Genomic DNA, 21,228 nt, shown 5'->3' on the forward strand with positions numbered 1-21,228 from the left:
TTCTTTCTCTCTTCCTTACTCCCATTCTTTTTCTTTTTCTTTTCCTTCCTCTCTTTTTTCTATCTGTTTCTCTCTCTTCCTCTCTCTCTCCTTCCCTCTCTTTCCCTCTCGGCTTCTGGGCAGGTTTGGAAAACTCTGAGTTGATGATGATTTTTAAGTGAGCGATTGCTCACTGCTCAGCTTAGAGGGAACTATGAACCTGACAATATCCTTTAAAATATGTCTTGCCCTCCAAAACCAAATAATAGAGAGATGAAGACTCCACTGTCCCAGGATGGAAGCAGATTGTGAATGTAGTTTGAAGGAGATGAAAGTGAGTTTCTGACAAACCTCAATTTTGATAATAGTGTAAGGCAGTGCTTCTCAATTATTTTCTTCCCCACCACCAGAAAGAAGTAAATATTTCACGACCCCTCCCAACTCTCCGATCTGTGCCCCAATGGAATGTTAGTGTTAATATTTATTTTACTTATTATTAGCTGCAAGCACACTATTGGCTGGGGAAGGCTGCTCTACACACTTACCTGGGAGTAAATCACAATGAACTCAGTGGAGCCTGTTTTCGGTTACGCCGGAATAATTGAGCAGCACTGCCTTAAACCAAGTTAACTGAGGACTTCAATACAGAACACAGTTCCGGGGATTTTTTTATTTTTATTTTTTAGTATAAGGATCCATCCAAGAAGGTGACTTTCCAATGCCTTTTAATGCATCAACGTGGCTTAAATCTCAGGAAGCATGTGAATTGTTTTAAAATATTTAATTTTTATTTCACTCAGGTTTTGGGAGGTTCATAGGGGGAGCAGAGCCCATGCTGAAATGCGTTTTAAGATTTAAATCCTAAAACACCTTGCGGAGAGTAAAGGCAAGGACGTAGCGGCGATAACATTTGGCTTCGCTCCATAGGCTGAAGTGGGACATCCACTCACCACTTAAAACAGGAAATAAGACACACGCTGCTTCCAAAGCCTATTTTTACCTGTAAATAACTCCCGCTAGTGGGAATAAGGCTTATTCTGAAGCTGGCGGCACGTGGAGAAATGGCCTATTACTATTGGGATTCTTGCTCCTAGGCAGGAATGCGCCTCATACCTTTCTTTTCCCCGCCGTATTGATTTTGCCGCTGGCTTGAAGCAGGAAAGCTTAAAAGATATGAAATTTAGCCCAACTCTGCTAGCTTCGGAGGCTCCTGGGCAGCCCCTTTCCGGCTGCTAAGGGTACCCTGCCGCTGCCACAACGGCACAGCTCTGAGCTTGTTCACCCCACTTCTTCCCTTTATCCTACTGCCTCTTGCCCTTCTCTCAGAGTGCCAGCTCGCCCTCCGAAAGTTCCTCTGGGCTGAACTGCTTTTTCCTTCAATTCCAGAGTCACTGGTACCATGCCTGCTCTTCCCACCCTTCCTGACACGGGGCCAGGCCAGATTAATCAAGCTGATTGGGGAATCGATTGTGAGGGACTATGCATGTTTCCCGGGATCACACATGTCCCTCCGGCGTTGCTCCACGCTCCGCGCCCCACTATTTGAAATACACTGGTGCAAGGCAAAGAGAGTTCAGCTTTGCGAGGGACCATGCATGTTCCCTGGGGTCACACATGTCCCTCCGGCGTTGCTCCATGCTCGGCGCCCCACTATTTGAAATACACTGGTGCAAGGCAAAGAGAGTCCAGCTTTCATTGTCCTCTGAAATGAAATAGGTTTACAACTGTAATAACCACTGTACAGTATCTGGGACAAGGATCAAGATGTAAAAATAAAATGGAATGTGTATGATGTGTGTAAACGTAAAGCAGAAATACAGGAAAAAGTTGTCCAATGGTTAACCACAGTATTGGATGATTCATGTTCCAACAGGCACCGAAGCAGATGATACCGCATTAAAAAAAATGATATCTTTCTTCTTGAGCTCAGTTGAAGATCCCTGGATCAACGTAAGGGTAGGCAAGGAACTCTCCCAGCTTGTTGCCATCGCCATCGTAATGGAGTGCTTGGAAACAGACATCACAAAAGAACGTGGGCTCTTGTGGAGCAAGGCTGTCTTCATTCGTTACCCACCTGTAAGGTCCAATACAAAGAGGATCACTTTGTGAACAGTCAGTCAGTCAATGCTTTGAAGTTGCATCAATATCTGACTCTAATCAGCCTACAACCAACATACATACAACAGTACCACAATTTCAGGTTTTCAAGCTGAAAACCATCAAAATTATTGATATTATCAAAATTTCCTGCAATCCACAATTACATTATTACAATCACAACACCATACTACCATGGGTTGCCAACCAATGAAGATTCATCCCATGTTCAGGTATAGGGTGGGTTCCACTTACCTCTGCTACCGGTTCGCAAGGCGGTTTCCCGCGCATCTCCCATTGTGCTAATTCACTTCTGGGCATGCTCAGAAGGTGGTTTCATGCCGAAACACAGCTGAGGAGCTGCTCAGCTGTGCTTCGGGAGAAGAAATAAAGGTTGGTATTAACGTGAGGGCAAGCAGGGGGGCTTTTTTCAAAGCAGAGGATGAAGAGAAGCCATCCAAATAGAGAAAAAACCCACAGAAAATTCAAAAAAAAAAGGTGGTGCGCAAGGACCGGCACAGACAGGATCAGATCTGTGATGCCATCTTCACGTCATCGCTAACAGTTCGGGCGACCTGGTCCAAACCAGGAGGAACCCAACCCTGTTATTTATTTATTTATTTATTTATTTATTTATTTTATTTTGTCCAATACACAATGAGGGTTTTAGTGGGTACATATCTATATACACATAGTAAAATACATGATGAAGGTTATAGAGAAGATGTATAGGAATAAAACATATCAATGAAAGAATAGAAGAAGAGATATAGGAATAGAAGAAAGGTATAGGAGATATAGGAGAGCAATAGGACAGGGGACAGAAGGCACTCTAGTGCACTTGTACTCGCCCCTTACTGACCTCTTAGGAATCTGGATAGGTCATCCGTAGATAATCTAAGGGTAAAGTGTTGGGGGTTTGGGGATGACACTATGTAGTCCGGTAATGAGTTCCACGCTTCGACAACTTGATTACTGAAGTCATATTTTTTACAGTCAAGTTTGGAGCGGTTTAGGCACCTCTAACCCTGCTTGTCTCAGTTCCTAAGTGCACATTTCAATACACGTTTGCAGAGGCTCCTAAATATTACAAGTGAGTGAAGCATGCCGATTTTAACTTTGAAAATAGATCTGTATCTAACTGGACTTCAGCTTTCCGTATTGCATATTAAAGAAAGTTGTTGCTTGTGATTATGATTGCAATTTCAAAAGAGAAGAGAAGGACCTGTTTCATGTGAGAAGCAGCAATACTATTGAAGAGTTCTCCACTCTTGCTGAGTTTTTCATTTATGGAGTAATATTAATAGCAAAGAATCCAACAAATTACCTACAAATGTGCATTTCCGCACTGACCTATTAAATGTACTTACGTAACAACATTCTTCCAGCAATCCAGAAGCCCCAACCCTGATGACCTTCTATAAGAGAGATCTTAGAACTTGGCAATTTTAAGACTTGTGGACTTCAACTCCCAGAATTCTCCAGCCAGAATAATCCAGTTCCCAAGTTCTGGTGGGCCCAGTAGGCTTAAAGTTGTCTAGTTTGAGGACACCTGTTCTATAAGGCTCTAAAAACCTGGTTCTTCTCAAACTCAGGCCAGTGTGGGATGATCCCATTCACAAGGGGAAAAGTGGAAGTTATGATGATTAGACATGGTTACTTTGGTTTCTAGTGTGGGTGTTTGTCTTTTATAATATGGTTGGTTGTACAGTCAGCCAGACATTTTTGACAGGATCTAGATTTTTATCAACCTGCCCAAAAGATTTGGGATAGATAGATTTTGGGTTGTCTCATACAGCATTCAGAACTGCATGGTTTCTTCTTTGGCAGGTGTTGGCTGGTTCTTTGCGCTCTCTCCATTGATGGCATTGGTAGAAATGATTGTGATTCAACTGAAAGTGGAAATATTATCTATGACAGTTTTTTCCTTGGGGGCCGAAATAGCGTGCATGCACACTATCGCGCATGCACGAGTGCCCACACCCATAATTTGATGCCTGGCGAGGATGAAAATGGCTTCCCCCCTCTGGAGGCCAGAATTGACCTGTTTCCCAACTTCTGGTGGGCCCAGTAGGCTCGTATTTCGCCCTCCCCAGGCTCCAAAGGCTTCCCTGGAGCTGGGGGAGGGTAAAAATGCCCCCCTCCCCCTGGAGGTTCTCTGGAAGCCAAAGATGACCACTCAGAGCCTCTGTGCAAGCTAAAAATCAGCTGGCCAGCACACATCTGCACATTGGAGTTGAGTTAGGGTAACGGCTCGTGTGCCAGCAGATATGGCTCCATGTGCCACCTGTGGCACCCGTGCTATAGGTTCGCCATCACTGGCCTATGACATGTAATTCGAGCTTTGTATCTGCTGATCTTCTTGGCTACGATGGTTATTCATAGCTTTCTTATTTCCAAGGCTTCCTTAATCTTCCTCATTTCTAAGTAATATTTCCTGATCAAGGATTCTTTGATATTCTTGCTCTTCAGCGTTTTTTTCAATTTGTTCTAGCCTTATTACATCTGATCCTAATAGGATGTTCTTATTTTGCCACCTGGTACACTATTTTGGTGGTGCACTGTTTAATTATTTTTCTTTGTTGATTTTGCATCCAAGGTAGTCAGTTATAACTTGTATTTTTTAATTATTATATTCTCTCTCTGTTTCTGTCTCTTTCTGTCTCTCCCTCACATCTATCTATCTATCTATCTATCTATCTATCTATCTATCTATCTATCTATCTATCTATCTATCTATCTATCTATTTATCTATTCTTCTCTACCTAGCTCTGTCTGTCTGCCTATCTCTACCTACCTACCTACCTACCCCTACATCTGTCTGTCTGTCTGTCTCTCCCTCATATCTATCTGTCTGTCTGTTTCTATCTTTCTATCTATCTGTTTCTATCTTTCTATCTATCTATCTATCTATCTGTCTGTCTGTCTGTCTGTCTATCTCTCTCTCTCTCTATCTATTCATCCATCCATCAATCCGTCTGTCTGTCTGTCTATCTATTTATTAATTAGATTTTATTTATTAATTAATTAGATTTGTATGCCGCCCCTCTCCGTAGACTCTATCTATCTATCTATCTATCTATCTATCTATCTATCTATCTATCTATCTATCTATCTATCCATCCATCCATCCATCCGGCTATCTGTCTGTGCGTCTGTCCATCCGTTCGTCCATTCCATCCCTCCCTCCCTCCCTCCTCCATCCATCCATCCATCCATCCATCCATCTATTCATTCTTATCTACCTAGCTCTGTCTGTCTGCCTATCTCTACCTACCTACCTACCTACCTACCTACATCTGTCTGTCTGTCTCTTCCTCATATCTATCTATCTGTCTGTCTGTCTGTCTGTCTGTCTGTCTCTTTCTTTCTTTCCTTCCATCCATCCATCCATCCATCCATATTCTATGTCAAGTAGAGAACATATCTGAAAACTATAACATCCCATTTTCCCCACAACCTTATGAAGTGAGTTTGGCTGAGAAAATGTGATTGGCCTAAGTTTACCTAGCCTGCCTTCATGACTACAACTTGCAGCCTCCTGCTTTCTCACCCAGCACTTTACTTACTACACTAACCTGGCTTTCGTTTTCTTCCTTTGTTTTTATGTTTCTAACCAACTTAAGCTGTCCAGGATTACTTTTGTAAGATAGACAGCCACTTAAATAACTATATGGGAGAAGCAGAGAACACTATTTAAAATGAAATTAATAGAAAGGGATTTTCTATTAATACACATCTCCTACGTTTTAAAGTCAGAAGCTCCCTCTGTTACTGAAAATAGTAAACAAGTAGCACTGTTTGTAATCTACACTATCTCAGGAAGATGAAGGATTTGGCCCATTACAATAAAGCAACACTGCTTTACTTCTGATCTTATCATTTGTTTTAGGTTAGTAATGTTACTTGGTTTGGGTTAGAGTCAACACAAAACTGCAAAGATAAATATACTCCAAAGATAAATATATAAATAATATTGGCGGTGACATGTGTGTGTGTTCCACATGCTAATTTTAGATAAATAATAAACTGCAAAGGCCTTGTTTGTAGTACCCGCCTGAAATGGTTACTAATGATATCAAATCTTCAGATTGGAAATTCAGTTTCCAAGGGCACAGAGAAGAAAGCAAGGAACACAAACAGTTGCTATATTAATCAATTAGGCTGATTTATTTATGTTCTTGACGCATTTTGAGCAGTAATGTTTTTTTCAATGCAGTACTCTAAAATGGTGTTTTTTAAAATTTTGGTAACTTTAAGGTAGAAAGCCACTTTGATGAAGCGGTTAAGGCACCAGGCTATAAATTGGGAGATTTGTTAATTCTAGTCCCTCTTTAGGCATAAAGCCAACTAGGGATATTGGGCCCTAGGAAGGAAGCTCCTATTATAGTCTATTTATCTTTGGGAGTCTTGTGTTGACTCTAACCTCAAACCAAGTGCAGGAGACACTTCTGAAAAACCTTGCCAGGAAACCTGTTGGGAGTTGTTCAGGCAATCTCTGAGAACTAGATACAAGAGAACGGAAGACATTTCCCCCCTCCTCCACAAAAATGTTTGGATTTCAATTCCCAGAATTCCCCAAGGAAACTCAAAAGTTATCAATATTGGAAAAACACTGCTCTAAAATGTAATAATAATAATAATAATAATAATAATAATAATAATAATAATAATCCACTGGAACTTGTGCCGGAACTACCATTTACCAGTGGCAAAGAACTGGTGGGATCATAAGCCCGAAAAAGTGGTCGAAAATGAGCAAGCAAAACTACTGTGGGACTTCCGACTTCAGACTGACCGAATTCTGAAGCATAACACACCAGACATTGTGATCGTGGAGAAAAAGAAAGTATGGATCATCGACATCGCAATCCCAGGAGACAGCAGAATTGAGGAGAAGCAGCTAGAGAAATTAGTGAAATACGAAGATCTAAAAATTGAGCTGCAATGACTCTGGCATAAGCCAGTGAAAGTGGTCCCAGTGGTACTTGTCTCGCTGGGCGCAGTGCCAAAGGATCTCAGCGGACATTTGAAAACCATCGGAATTGACAAAATCTCCATCTGTCAATTGCAAAAGGCCGCTTTACTGGGATCGGCAAACATAATTCGCCGCTACATCACGCAGTCCTAGGTGCTTGGGAAGCGCCCGACTGGTGATTAAATACGAAACCCAGCATAGTGATCTCGTTTGCTGTGTTGTACTGACATAATAATAATAATAATAATAATAATAATAATAATAATAATAATAATAATAATAATTTCTTAGATTTGTATGCCGCCCCTCTCCGAAGATTCGGGGCCGCTCACAACAATAATAAAAACAATGTGAGCAGAAAGCCTATTTCATAGGCTAATACGGTGTCTTTCAAATTTGGCAACTTCGAGATTTCAAGTCCCAGAATTGTGTGCTTGCGTGTAATGATTTTGATTCTTATTGTGTGTTGTTCCAATTTACTTTCTCCAATGGAAACATCTGCGCTATTACTTACCTGGCTGTGTACATTTTGCACACAAAACACTTTTTAGTCCATAGCCAATGTTTCTTGGTTAATAAGGGGTAGAGGCTTCTGTCTAGGCAGTCATCTCGATGAATAAGCCTTGCAAAATAAAAGATTTGAGTAAGGAATCAATTAGTCTACACTAGTACAATGAAAGGGAGAGAGTCAGGCGCCTTTATAATAATTGATAGCATTTGTTTCAAGGTAACCAAGGCTGCAGAATAAGCATACACCTATCAATTAGATAAAGCCAATACCCAAACAAAGCAGCAAGGGTGTTCAGAAGTAAGGCAGGAAAAAAATAATCTGAATTCTCTTTAAATATCTTCCCACGCGCAAGTTAACCTGCACAAATTAAACAAGAATGTGGGGCGATTGGGAAGATAAAAAGGTAATAGATTCCCAGAACACCAGCAGATAAAGCATAATGATAGATAATAACCCCTTTTGCAATGCTAACAGATGAAGAAATGGAAACACAAAGACTCTCGAATTCCAAATAGTATCCCTCTGCCAAGAAACAGTGTCTTACCTGATATCAGTGTCTTACCTGATATCTGTAATGATAACAATGTGCTCGCAATCTCCTTGGTGACAATAAAAGTATGGGAAACCTATTTTTATGTTCAAATCATTGAAGGTGTAGTCTTCCATTTTAGTGGCCTGAAGTTTTCCATAACCTCGGTCATGGGATTCTGCCCACTCAGTAATTGTCCTGAAATGAGCAGAGACAATATTTTCATTCTTTAAATTGATTATAGATAACCCACAACTTACAACCACAACCAAGACCATTGCTAAACAAGGAAGTGCTTAGTGAGTTTGCTCCATTTTATGACTTTGTGTGACAGTTGTTAGGCAAACCTATAAAGCCCTTCATGGCACCGGACCAGACTATCTCAGGGACCGCCTTCTGCTGCACGAATCCCAGCGACCAGTTAGGTCCCACAGAGTGGGTCTCCTCCGGGTCCCGTCAACTAAACAATGTCGCTTGGCGGGACCCAGGGGAAGAGCCTTCTCTGTGGTGGCCCCGACCTTCTGGAACCAACTCTCCCCAGAGATTAGAATTGCTCCCACCCTCCTTGCCTTTCGTAAGCTTCTTAAAACCCACCTCTGCCGCCAGGCATGGGGGAATTGAGATACTCTTTCCCCCTAGGCCTTTACAATTTTATGCATGGTATGTCTGTATGTATGTTTGGTTTTACAATAGGGGTTTTTAACTGTTTATATTGGATTGTCATATGCTGTTTACTACTGTTGTTAGCCGCCCCGAGTCTACGGAGAGGGGCGGCATACAAATCCAATAAAATCAAAATCAAATCAAATCAAATTGTTAAAGTGAATCATTTGGTCATTAACCAAATCTAACTTCCCCCATTGATTTTGCTTGTTGGAAGCTGGCTGGGAAGGTGGATCACATGACCCCACGACAGGGCAACAATCATAAATACATCCCGGTTTCTAGGTGTCTAGATTTTGATCATGTGACCATGGGGATGCTGTAATGCTCATACCGTATTTTTCGGAGTATAAGACACACCCTTTTCCCCCTAAAAAATTTCCCCAGCCTAGTTTTAAAGTTGTCAAGTTTGAAAACCTATAGTTACTCTCTGTCATCTATCAAGTCAGCATCAAGATGTAAACTAACACAGAAATATATAGCTTCTTAAATCAGTAAATTCAACCATATAATTGCAACTAACTTGATGGAGTGATTTACCTGCTCAAATCTCTGCATTCAGCATACCTGCTATCGTTATAAAAAACACCTTCAAAATAAAAGAAGGCAGACTTATAGAGATCCTGAGGAAAAGGGAAAAAAGACAAGAAAATATATTAGTTTGAAATATATATGTGTGTGTGTGTATACATTTACACATACATGCTCAAGAAAATAAAGGGAACACTTAAACCACACAATATAATTCCAAGTAAATCAAATTTCTGTGAAATCAAACTGCCCACTTAGGAAGCAACACTGATTGACAATACATTTCACATGTTGTCAACACATTCATCTTTGTACAGAACAAAGTATTAAATGAGAATATTTCATTCATTCAGATCTAGGATGTATTCTTTGAGTGTTCCCCTTATTTTTTGTATGTATGTATATGTATATATACACACACACACGCATGATATCACATCTCCATGAGCTCCAGTTATTCTTAATGAAAGGGTGTGTTTGAAGAAAGAAAAGGGAGGGGCGGCCCCCCTTGACTTCCTTCCTTCCCACACACCCTTTTGCTGCCTCTCCAAGCACCCTGCTAGCCTTGCTTCCTCCACCCGCTCCTCCCCGCCCTCCGTTCACCTCCCTTCTAAAGTTTGGGATTTTCCTAATGGATTTGCAGGCATTATTCGCTTTTACATTGATTCCTATGGGAAACATTGTTTCATCTTACAAATTTTTCTACTTACGAACCTTGTCACGAACAAATTAAGTTTGTAAGACGACGCATCACTGTACTCTGTGAATTTTTAGGGAAGAGACTTTTTAATGCTCGTTCTCTCAACCAAACTTTATTGCCTCTTGACTGCAGCCCCTCCCTGCTGGGAATCCAGATTACATTCCACCACAAAAGAGACAGGGACAGCTTTGCTGCTACACAGCAAGAAAGAACCAGCATATCGTCCTGCTTTTATAGAAAACCAAGAGCTGGCACACCAACTCCTCAAAAACCTGCTTCCAAGCAAACCACCTTAAGAGTGCTCTATACATTTCAAATCTACCAGTATTATTTTTAATTCACCAAAATTATGATGGATGCCTTTCTGCAAAAGTAAGATTTATATTAAAGAAATATGAAGTAAACGTATCAGGAAAGATTTCATGAACTCAATCTGTATAGTCTGGAGGACAGAAGGAAAAAGGGGGACATGATCGAAACATTTAAATATGTTAAAGGGTTAAATAAGGTTCAGGAGGGAAGTGTTTTTAATAGGAAAGTGAACACAAGAACAAGGGGACACAATCTGAAGTTAGTTGGGGGAAAGATCAAAAGCAACGTGAGAAAATATTATTTTACTGAAAGAGTAGTAGATCCTTGGAACAAACTTCCAGCAGACGTGGTTGGTAAATCCACAGTAACTGAATTTAAACATGCCTGGGATAAACATATATCCATTGTAAGATAAAATACAGGAAATAGTATAAGGGCAAACTAGATGGACCGTGAGGTCTTTTTCTGCCGTTAGTTTTATATGAAGTTTTACATTAAATGAAGTTTTATATTAAAGTTGTAAATGAAGTTTTATATTAAAGCTTTATATTAAAGAAATTTAAATATTTAAATACTAATACAAAAACATATCGAAGTAATGGGTGTTTTTTTTAAAAAAATGTGTTCCTTTTCAAAAATTCCTCAGATAAATAACAAGGATCACTGTTGACCTGACCAATTAAAAACCTGACAGTAAACAGACTCTTTCTTTTGCCTTTGATATCCATCAGTCTTTTTCCATGTCATTTTAATTTATCATGATGGTGTCAACTGTAAAGCATTCCTGGCCTGTTCTCAAGTTGCCATAGGTAGAACAATGGAAAACTGACAGAGCAACCTGGGAGCAACCAGAAGCATATTCCACGCATACCTTCCTCACAGCCGCAACCTAGGTCAGTTGGAGAGGAATGTTCTCCACACCCTGCAAAAGTGCTTTCTTGGAAAATGTGATTTATCGTACACCTTTGGAGGAGGGGGGAAACAGGGTCATAGTTGGGACATAAATTACATGGGGCAGAGTTGACTTCATTTGGATGTGTGCCGATATGTTGCTCCTAATAAATAACTGGATTTGTTTTGAAATTTGAATTAACTAGGGTATCTGTAATGCTCTCTACATGGGGCTACCTTTGAAAAGTTTTCGGAAACTTCAGATCGTGCAGAATGCAGCTGCGAGAGCAATCATGGGCTTCACAAGGTATGCCCATGTTACACCAACACTCCGCAGTCTGCATTGGTTGCCGATCAGTTTCCGGTCACAATTCAAAGTGTTGGTTATGACCTATAAAGCCTTTCATGGCACCAGACCAGATTATCTCAGGGACCGCCTTCTGCTGCACGAATCCCAGCGACCAGTTAGGTCCCACAGAGTGGGTCTTCTCCGGGTCCCGTCCACTAAACAATGTCGCTTGGCGGGACCCAGGGGAAGAGCCTTCTCTGTGCCAGCCCCGGCCCTCTGGAACCAACTCTCCCCAGAGATTAGAATTGCCCCCACCCTCCTTGCCTTTCGTAAGCTTCTTAAAACCCACCTCTGCCGCCAGACATGGGGGAACTGAGATACTCTTTCCCCCTAGGCCTTTACAATTTTATGCATGTTATGTCTGTATGTATGTTTGGTTTTTATAATAATGGGGTTTTAACTGGTTTTAGTATTGGATTATTATTATATGCTGTTTTATTATTGCTGTTAGCCGCCCCGAGTCTCCGGAGAGGGGCGGCATACAAATCCAATAGGTAGGTAGGTAGGTAGATAGATAGATAAATAAACAAACAAATCCCTCAGAACTCTTGACAGATGGCTTAAAATGTAGGTTTCTTTTTTACATGTTTAAGTTCCTTTCGCACTTTCCTGAGAACTCTAGATATTGAGCAATCTAAAACTATAATTCATAAATAAATCAGAACAATAAAAAGGCTGACTTAAAAATATAAAAAGTCCCACTTAGTTCCTGCTTACATTAAATTCACCTACTTATTATTTGCTCAAATGAAGAAGACACTGTAGAAACAACCTCATTTGTTTCCCCCCAGGAATTGATAAGCAAATTTTCAAGGGATCAATAATTCAAACGTTGAGGAATTTTGGAATTAAACTTCCATCGTTGGAAAGGCATTAAAAATCAGTGTTACCTTGCTGATATTTTCTGGGGCCTGTGCAGGATTATTGCTGAACTCCCCACCAATCTGAAGGTCACTAACACAAGAGATGCAATCTCGAAGCTCGGTAAGCTTTTGGCTCCCTAGAACCAACAGTGTCTGATACGGCTTGCGCAGCTTATGCTGTAAAATAGAGAGGACAAAAGAAGATCAACCACAACATTTCTGACAGGCTGAATTTACACTTCAGGTTAATTCATAGTATAGTTGTGGTTTAGTAAATTGAATGTGTCAGAATATAATCCTGAAGTAATATTACAAGTACAGTAGAAGTAAAGTGAATGCTGAGTCATGGTGCTTCAGCAGAGTGATGCAATCTGTTCTATGATCTGATTGGTTAGTGTATGTATATAATTTAATACACCTTTTGTGTGGGTGTGGTCTGGTCTGGTTTGATGGTTTAGTAGTGTGATCTGATAATGGTTGGTTAGTTGGTGGTTTGTTCTGTAATATAGTGTAGGGTAAATAGTTACTTTTTTATACTACTGAAGAAGTAAAAGAGTCTTCTGAAGAAAGAACTCCTGTTGTCATGTCTTTATTGAAAAAAACTATCTTGTCCCTGGTTTCCGCCACGTTTCCAACTTGCAAATTCAAAATTAACTCTGGCAGAAACTAGGCAATCAGCTTGTTGTAAGGATTGTAACCAATTAACTCTATAATTACTTCTCGGTATCTAAATGTATAATAGGCAGTAAGGCCTTTTTGCCTGTGCCTTCCAAGAAACTAAGAGTAAATATCATCCAAACTGGAGAATTATGACATGTGGGATTTATATCATGAAGGATACCAGATCTGAACTGCCCAAATCCAGGGCATCTATTTGCAACTGTTTAGCAAATATCTGAATTTTTTCAATCCAAATCTAGTAGCATTAATGAAAAATACATTTGGGTGCAAACAACAAAAACTTTATATAGGCTGGTTCCTGGCATATTGTTTTTCATTTGGCTTTAGCTAAGCATATTCTTATATAATGTCGTCTGGCGGGCCCCAGGGGAAGAGCCTTCTCTGTGGTGGCCCCGGCCCTCTGGAATCAAGTCCCCCCGGAGATTAGAACTGCTCCCAACCTCTTTGTCTTTCGTAAACTACTCAAGACCCACCTATATCACCAGGCATGGAGGATTTGAGACATCTTTCCCCCAGGCTCCTTATAATTTATGTTTGGTATGTATGTGTTGTTTGGTTTTAATATGATAGGGTTTTAGATATTTCTTTTAATATTAGATTTGTGCTACTATCATGTTTTTATCATTGTTGTGAGCCGCCCCGAGTCTTCGGAGAGGGGCGGCATACAAATCTAATAAATTATTATTATTATTATTATTATTATACTACAATTCTAATATGCTATTAGAATTGCAATTGAACACAATTACAATTCTGAAATTGTATTCAACAACCCAGAGTTAAATAAACTCTAGCTTAGTGTGATGTGCGATCTAGTCACAGAATCTGATCATCAGTGCGGGTATTTCAATAGGGTCCCTATATTGATTGGCAACAGGGTTTTAAGTAAGAGTCCCTTTGACCTCAAATGGCTAAAAAACAGACCGAGCAGAAAATATCCTGCAGCCAAGAAGGCTAATCTCCTATTTGCACTGCTCAGGTGACCATAAGGACACAAATAAATTTCAAAATGGACTCAATGACTCTCTAAAAGAATGCAAATGGCCAGCTGACCCCCACCATCCAGTTAGAGATTAAGAAGTGCCTTCAATGAAAGAAATACAAGAAAATCCAGTTGCCTTCTGAAAAAGCACCTTTGGTTCACCTTCTATGACAATTCTGGAAGGTTTAGCATATTCCCTAATTAAGTGAGATCTAGCCAAAGTTGGAATTACTTTTCTTTAAAATAAAGGACATCTTGTGTTTTTGAAATCTTTCTGCCGAAAGGTAGATTCAACTTTGTCATGTTTCCAAAGGACCACACATCAGCAAGCTATAATTCCTCACACAAGATTCCTGAGAATAAATTTATCTATTTGTTAAGAAGCCAGTAAAACAGTTGCTATGCTCAATTTCCAACCTTTTGAAGTATAACTGGATAAAAAATGTTGACAGTTAACACAAGTTCAGCTTCGCCAATCATATTCCCAGGATCTTGGGGCCTTTTCCCAATTGCATGAGATTCCTAGGGAAAAGAAATACATTGGAATATGAGTTGGACACTTCTGATAATAGAGATAAAAACACCTGCAGTTCTCAATCTTCCAGGAATTTTGGGACAGCAGGGCAAGCCTGCTTGAAGTAGACCTTGATCAAGCAATGTGAATGGCAAATGTCATCTTAATGGAATGATTCCAATGCTTTTTGAATGCTAGATAACTAAGTGGAAGGGCACGGCACTTACTTCCCACACAATCTGTAAAATTCCTATGCTATGGACTGCCAATTAAATTACCTAAATGTCGCACTTGGTTTTGAATAAGACATAAGGTTAAGATGTGCTTTGCCGCTTCCATCAAATGGCACTCTCTGGCAGTTATTGGAAAAAAGCTTTCTTGACATTAGAACGTAAAATCTGAAATCCTATAATTATTGTGTAGCTGGAATAATTTCAATGCATAATACAGGAAGGGAAGCAGGTGAGAAGGAAAGGCTTACCATCTCGTGAATAAATGTTTCTTGTCTACACGCACGATCAACAAGGATGGTTTCCTCTCGCCTCTCCAGAGCTTTCTGCCGAATTCTACAAATGAGGAGAAAGAAAGAAAGAAAGAAAGAAAGAAAGAAGAAAGAAAGAAAAAGGAAGGAAGGAAGGAAGGAAGGGAAAGAAAAAAGAAAGAGAGGGAGGGAGGGAAAAAGAAAGAGAAAAAAGATGGAGGAAGAAAGAAAAAAGAAATGGAGGGAGGGAGGGAGGGAGGGAGGGAGGGAGGGAGGGAAGGAAGGAAGGAAGGAAGGAAGGAAGGAAGGAAGGAAGGAAGGAAGGAAGGAAGGAGACTCAATCATCAGGTCAAAAGAATTTAAAAATTGTTAAATCATGGCAACAGGATCAAAATTTATTAAAACTGGGATGTTTCATTACTCATCCAATGTCTTAATTAAAAAAAAAACTTTAGTCCAGTTGTCATGATTTAATCTTTTTTTCTGGGGGGGGGGGAAGAAACTCCCTGCAGTCTGTAAGGGAAGAGTTGGTTCATTCCAATGACTCTCTAACTCTCTGCCTAACGAAAATGTTCATCTGGTTAAGGAAGCAACTTGGATGAGTAACAAAATGTCTCATTTTAATAAGCGTTGATCCGGTTGCCATGATTTAACGGGTTGGGGAGTTTTTTTAGATAAGGAAAAAAGGCATTCCTAAATCCAAACGTAGGGTCTAATAATTATGTAAGTCAACATTATAAAACCAGAATTAAACACCGCATTAAAATTCAACAACTTTTTATTCCAATGCAATATGAGCTATCAGCAAACAAGTCAACATTATGTTCAGGATGATGCAAACAAGTCAACATTATGTTCAGGGTGATGCAAACAAGTCAACATTATGTTCAGGATGATGCAAATAGAGCTCAGCCTATTTTTTATCTGGGATTTTTAAAAATCAAGGCGGAGCTCCAATCACATCACCACACTACTTCTAGCTGCCATCTTGAGCTTTTTGACTACACCCTGTGAGAACCAATTACACAGAATGCTTTCATAACTTAAGTGTCTTCTAGATATGTGGGATGAACCTGGGCAGCTCCGCAAATGGTTTAATACAGGAGTAGTCCGTCTTGATCAGCCATTTGGGATTTTGAGAACATGCAGACATGCTCAGACAAGATCCATTTACCAAAAAGTCAGGTCAGAAAACCCTCCCCAATCACTCCTCCTGCACCCCGATGCTTCACTTTGTCCCTTTTTCTCTCCCTTAACTTTGTCCATGGACTTGTCACTGATTAATAAATAAAAGTTGGTCAATGACCAAAATGAACGTACTTTGACTTTAATGAGCAAACATTCGTAATGTTAAAAGAGGTTATTTTATTTTTCAGTCTAGAGGCTTGCAATTTGAATTCTTAAAAACTACTGACACTTTGCTTGTTATACCTCTAGCTATGCAGCCAAGCATCCTACTTGCTTTTCCTACTGCCCGACCACACTGCTCACCCATTTTGAGACTGTCAGAAATCACTACCCCTAAATCCTTCTCTTCTGAAGTTTTTGCTAACACAGAACTGCCAATGCAATACTCAGATTGAGGATTCCTTTTCCCCAAGTGCATTATTTTACATTTGGAAACATTAAACTGCAGTTTCCATTGCTTTGACCATTTATCTAGTAAAGCCCAGGGAGGCTTTTGTTTACCAGGGGTGAAATGCTACAGGTTCAACCCGGTCCGGCCATACTGGTAGAAGTGAGCAAAGGTGGTTTGGAGAACCAGTAGCGTTGGCAGCGTGACGCTCTGTCCACCGGCCCAGACATCACCAATTTCAACCTGCGCTTGCTGCTGCTGCATTCTTTGCTTGGTTGTCATAGAGTCGGGGAGGGATAGATATCAAGGGGGGTTGGGAAGTGCGCAGGAGGAGAAAAGTTTCAGTTAGAATAAGTTTTGATTTCCCAGGTGCCGGTGGAGACCGTTAGATGGGAAAATTCCTGAGAAGCCCGGGAGGAGCATCTTGGACCACCTGATGCATCTGGACAATGGAGATTGGGCGGATGTCCAACAGTGGGGTGGAAAAGGGGGTTTTAGTATGTGGGGTACGCGCCATTTTTCCTCAGACTTTGCTTTGCTTTCGATACTTCAAGTTCTGATTTGGATAAATTCACTTTGAACCTTAAACAAAAGGACTCTGAGTTTTATTTTGTCTGAATTCTGACTGGCAGCCTTGACAACCATTTTCTGGCTTTTAACCCTCTGCGCATGTGTATTCTGTCCTTGCTGATTCAGCTTAATGAAGACGTAATAAATTATAAACTACTTAGGAAATAGATTTAATCTAATAACAGGAATGCAAAATGGGGTTCCCAGATGTAGGCTTTTGTTTTTTTCCTTTGCACTAGCAAAAACAAACAAACAAACCCCTCAATAATACAATAAAGGATCTAGCATAACGGAGGCATTAGCAAACAAATATGTGGTCATAAAATTATGGGGAAGAGTTATAAATAGAATTTTTGTTTTATAGAAAGGGGCTGTAAACAGGTGTTACAGAGATAAACACAGCATCTCTTTGCATGTTAGCATACAGTGAAATACAATTATGAAATTTGCTTAAATTTAATTTAAATTTAGAATTGAATAATGGCCTAAAGTCTATGCTAGCAGTATGCAATCAGGCAAACTAATTGAATTAAGCCGTCATTGTTTGTCTACTTTAGTTTGGCATGTCGGGTCCATCTGTTCATTGCCTTAGTTCATAAACTGTTCTTAAAACTATTGATGGATTAGAACAAACTTCCAACTGATCAGAATTGCAATTGAAAATCTAATTCAACATACTTAAGAGTTATTAAGTTGGTATCTTCAGGTATCACTTCTGTATCTTCTTTACCAGAGCTCTTCAGTGCAGAAATGCTAAAAACAATACAAAAATTAATTTTATAACTGCAATTTGTAAATATATAAAAACATACAGAAACATACAGCTATGTCTAGGAAGTAAAGTTAAACAGTTGCCAAGAAAATATTTTTAGACCAGATAGCTAATGCTATTGTATACTTCTCTTTTAAAAGCATAAATAGTATGGCTGGATTCACAGATTACAGTAAAACACAACGTAATCTAGTTTTTCCCTGATGCGTATGTTCAATAGACCAGCTGTTGTGGTTTATGAACAATATTTATGGCTCAATAGATTGAATTTAACCCACAAAATTGAAGCCTGTTACCATGATTCAGCAAAAAGACTATTACTCATGTCTAGCCTTCAGCCACTGGTAAAAAAATAGACTATTTTTTATATTTGGAATGAAGAAAGCTAACCATTTATTACTCATTAATATCAGCTTCCAATTCCTGCTAGCTGGTACTCATTTGAAAGATAAATGGTCTTTTATCCTTAAAAAAACAAGAAGTAACTTAGAAAAATAACAGTTCTATAATACAGAAATGTACAATATTAGACAAAATATTTTTGTTTACCAGACTACTGGTACTGATTTTGTATAGAAGAAGAGTGTTTTTTTAAAAGTAAAATTAGTTTAATTTCCTGTTTCTGTTAATTAAAAAATCAAGCATTCTTGTATTAAGAAATATGAAGTTGAGACAAAAATTAGGCTCCAAATCTGCCTCACTCATATATGTTTTGAAATTTTCCCATGACCCAACATCATCTTAATGGTGGAAGTTCTCTTTCCCCACATCTTTGGCTGAAATAAAAATATATAAATATACAAAATAGAACGTCAGGAGAAATGATTTGCTATAAACAAAAGCCAGATGTAAGGACTCTATTTTAAAAGACAAGAGTTGGACTTCCTCAAAATAAAGTCCCTGTCCTTCTACTTTCTTCATACCATGTCTGACCAGAATCTTTCCTACAAATAGGAAATAGAGTCCTTACATCTGGCTTTTGTTTATAGCAACCAAAGATGTGGGGAAACAGAACAGCCCATCAGACAATAATAACTGGTCTCTAATGTAGACCAAGCACATCTGAGGGAGACTATAATTCCATTTTAATCAGTACAGTTTTATTGATTGGCTGAATATGTGCCATCAAATCCATTATCGACTCTGCACTAATCTTAGAGAGGCTTAATTCTAAGCAAATATATACATGATCAGGCTGAAAGTATAATTAAGACCGCAGAGCTATGTTTGCACTGGGGAAAAAACTTGAGCTTTGAATTTAATAAGAGTTAGGATACCAACGGAAAGGGAAGTTTTGAGAAAAATTATGGATTGTGCAGAGATGAGTAGATTGACTTTGAAATTTAAAGATAAACAAGACTCGGATTATTATAAAATTTGGGGGAAGTTTTATGATTGGATAGAAAACTAAGAGATACGTATGTATTAGTAATTGGTTAATTTTGGGGAAAATTTAAACATGAGAATTTGATTTAAATTTTGGAAGCCAGATGGCAAAGATGAGAAAATTTACTTAGTGTTTAGATTTTAGACATATAGAACTTTATTTTATGAAGTAGGTGATATATTATGAATAGTTTTTATATATATATATATTTTAATTAGCTATATGATACAATATTAAAATTTAGATTAATGATTTTATTATTCTTTGCATTGATGTAATGTAACTTTTTATAGTAAGATGGAGAGGAAGAATTTTTATTTAGATTTTTAAGAATTGATAATGCTGTATAAAATTAATAGAAAATTTTAGATGAGGAGAGATAAGAGCCTCCATTGAGTGAGTAATAAGAAAAGTTTACATATACTGTAATTGATTGTAAGCATTGTTGTTGTGTTTATAGCTATATATTGTTTTACTTTATGGTGGAGAAAATTTAAAAAAATTATACCGCAGAATTTAATAACAGTTAATTAAGTGAGATGAGAACTGAGAACTAGAAAGAGTGCAGAGAAGAGCAACAAAGATGATTAGGGGACTGGAGGCTAAAACAAGAAGAATAGTTGCAGGAACTGGGAACTGGGCTATCTCAGGGGTTGTCATAAAGAAGAGGGAGTCAGGCTATTCTCCAAAGCACCTAAGGGTAGAACAAGAAGCAATGGGTGGAAACTAATCAAGGAGAGAAGCAAACTTAGGACTAAGGCGAAATTTCCAGAAAGTTAGAACAATTAATCAGTGGAACAGTTTGCCTCCCGAACTTGTGAATAATAATAATAATATAATAATTATAATAATAATAATTTATTAGACTTGTATGCCGCCCGTCTCTGGAGACTCAAAGAGGCTCCAACATATTAACATTTTAATTGTGGAATGTTTTTATTGTTATTTTATGTTCCCAGTCACGTTTTGGAAAATGGTTTGTCATGCAAATATGATGGGTGGATGGATGGATGGAGCAGGCAAGCACCAGGAGTGTGTATGGATGAACTATAACTGAGGATAGGTTACAAACCAACACAGGCTTGTTCTTTACGATTTATATTGTTTTATTTAGCTTCCTAGTATGATTGCTTATTTAGCATCCTATGACTATCACTAAGTGTTGTATCTCATGATTTATGATGAATGTATTTTTATGACGACTATGATCGTGGTTTATCCCTTATAGCTTTTTATGTACCCTGAGAGCTTATGCACCAAAGACAAATTCCTTCGGTATCCAATCACACTTGCCCAACAAAAAATATCTATTCTATTTTAAAATTGAGATCAAGACCAGAGGCATTCAAGCGATGAGGCTTAAAACTTGTAGGTCTCAAAACTGCAACTCGATACAGTTAGCTACAATGAGCTACCTGCACACAGCTTTCAGTTCTGCTGCGATCTCCGGCGTGCAGGCAAAGTCTTCCATCACAGCCGCCTCATCGTCTGCAGGTTCTGCTTGCTGCAGAGAGACGTCTTCCTGGCGCAACGCCTCCCTCCAAAGAGCCCCAAAAGTGCCCACGTGGAACGCCCGGCTGTTCAGATCCACCGTCTCATAATCGGGGATATTATTATTTCTAGACCCGGAGCTGCTACTTGCAGCCATTTTTGCATCAGGATTTTGCCGACAGGAGACGAGGCGTGAAACGGATGTGAGGGCCCAGTGGCTTCTGGAACTTGTAGTTTCTTTCCTTCCAAACGGTAGAGACGTTTGACGCCCTTCAACATGGCACTTGCCATGTTGCTTTGAGCTATAACTTCCAGCGGACTCAGCCAATAAGATCAACGATAAGGAATGCTGGGAGTTGTAGTTCGAATT

The 21,228-nt window shown here is 39.2% G+C and overlaps 1 protein-coding gene across 1 annotated transcript; it reads right to left on the reverse strand.

The window, feature by feature from the left end:
* Positions 1-745: 745 nt before the first annotated feature.
* SNAPC3 (small nuclear RNA activating complex polypeptide 3) lies at positions 746-21,132 on the reverse strand. The gene is made up of 9 exons (XM_070742543.1): positions 20,783-21,132; positions 17,887-17,961; positions 15,063-15,147; positions 14,485-14,589; positions 12,432-12,581; positions 9,299-9,381; positions 8,129-8,293; positions 7,570-7,677; positions 746-2,053 (listed from the first exon to the last, which is right to left on the reverse strand). Exons 1-9 carry the CDS (start codon positions 21,013-21,015, stop codon positions 1,906-1,908), a joined length of 1,152 nt encoding a protein of 383 aa, XP_070598644.1. The 5' UTR covers positions 21,016-21,132; the 3' UTR covers positions 746-1,905.
* Between the last annotated feature and the right edge of the window lie 96 nt (positions 21,133-21,228).

This window comes from Erythrolamprus reginae, chromosome 2, assembly GCF_031021105.1.
Source record: "Erythrolamprus reginae isolate rEryReg1 chromosome 2, rEryReg1.hap1, whole genome shotgun sequence".
Lineage (NCBI taxonomy): Eukaryota > Metazoa > Chordata > Lepidosauria > Squamata > Dipsadidae > Erythrolamprus > Erythrolamprus reginae.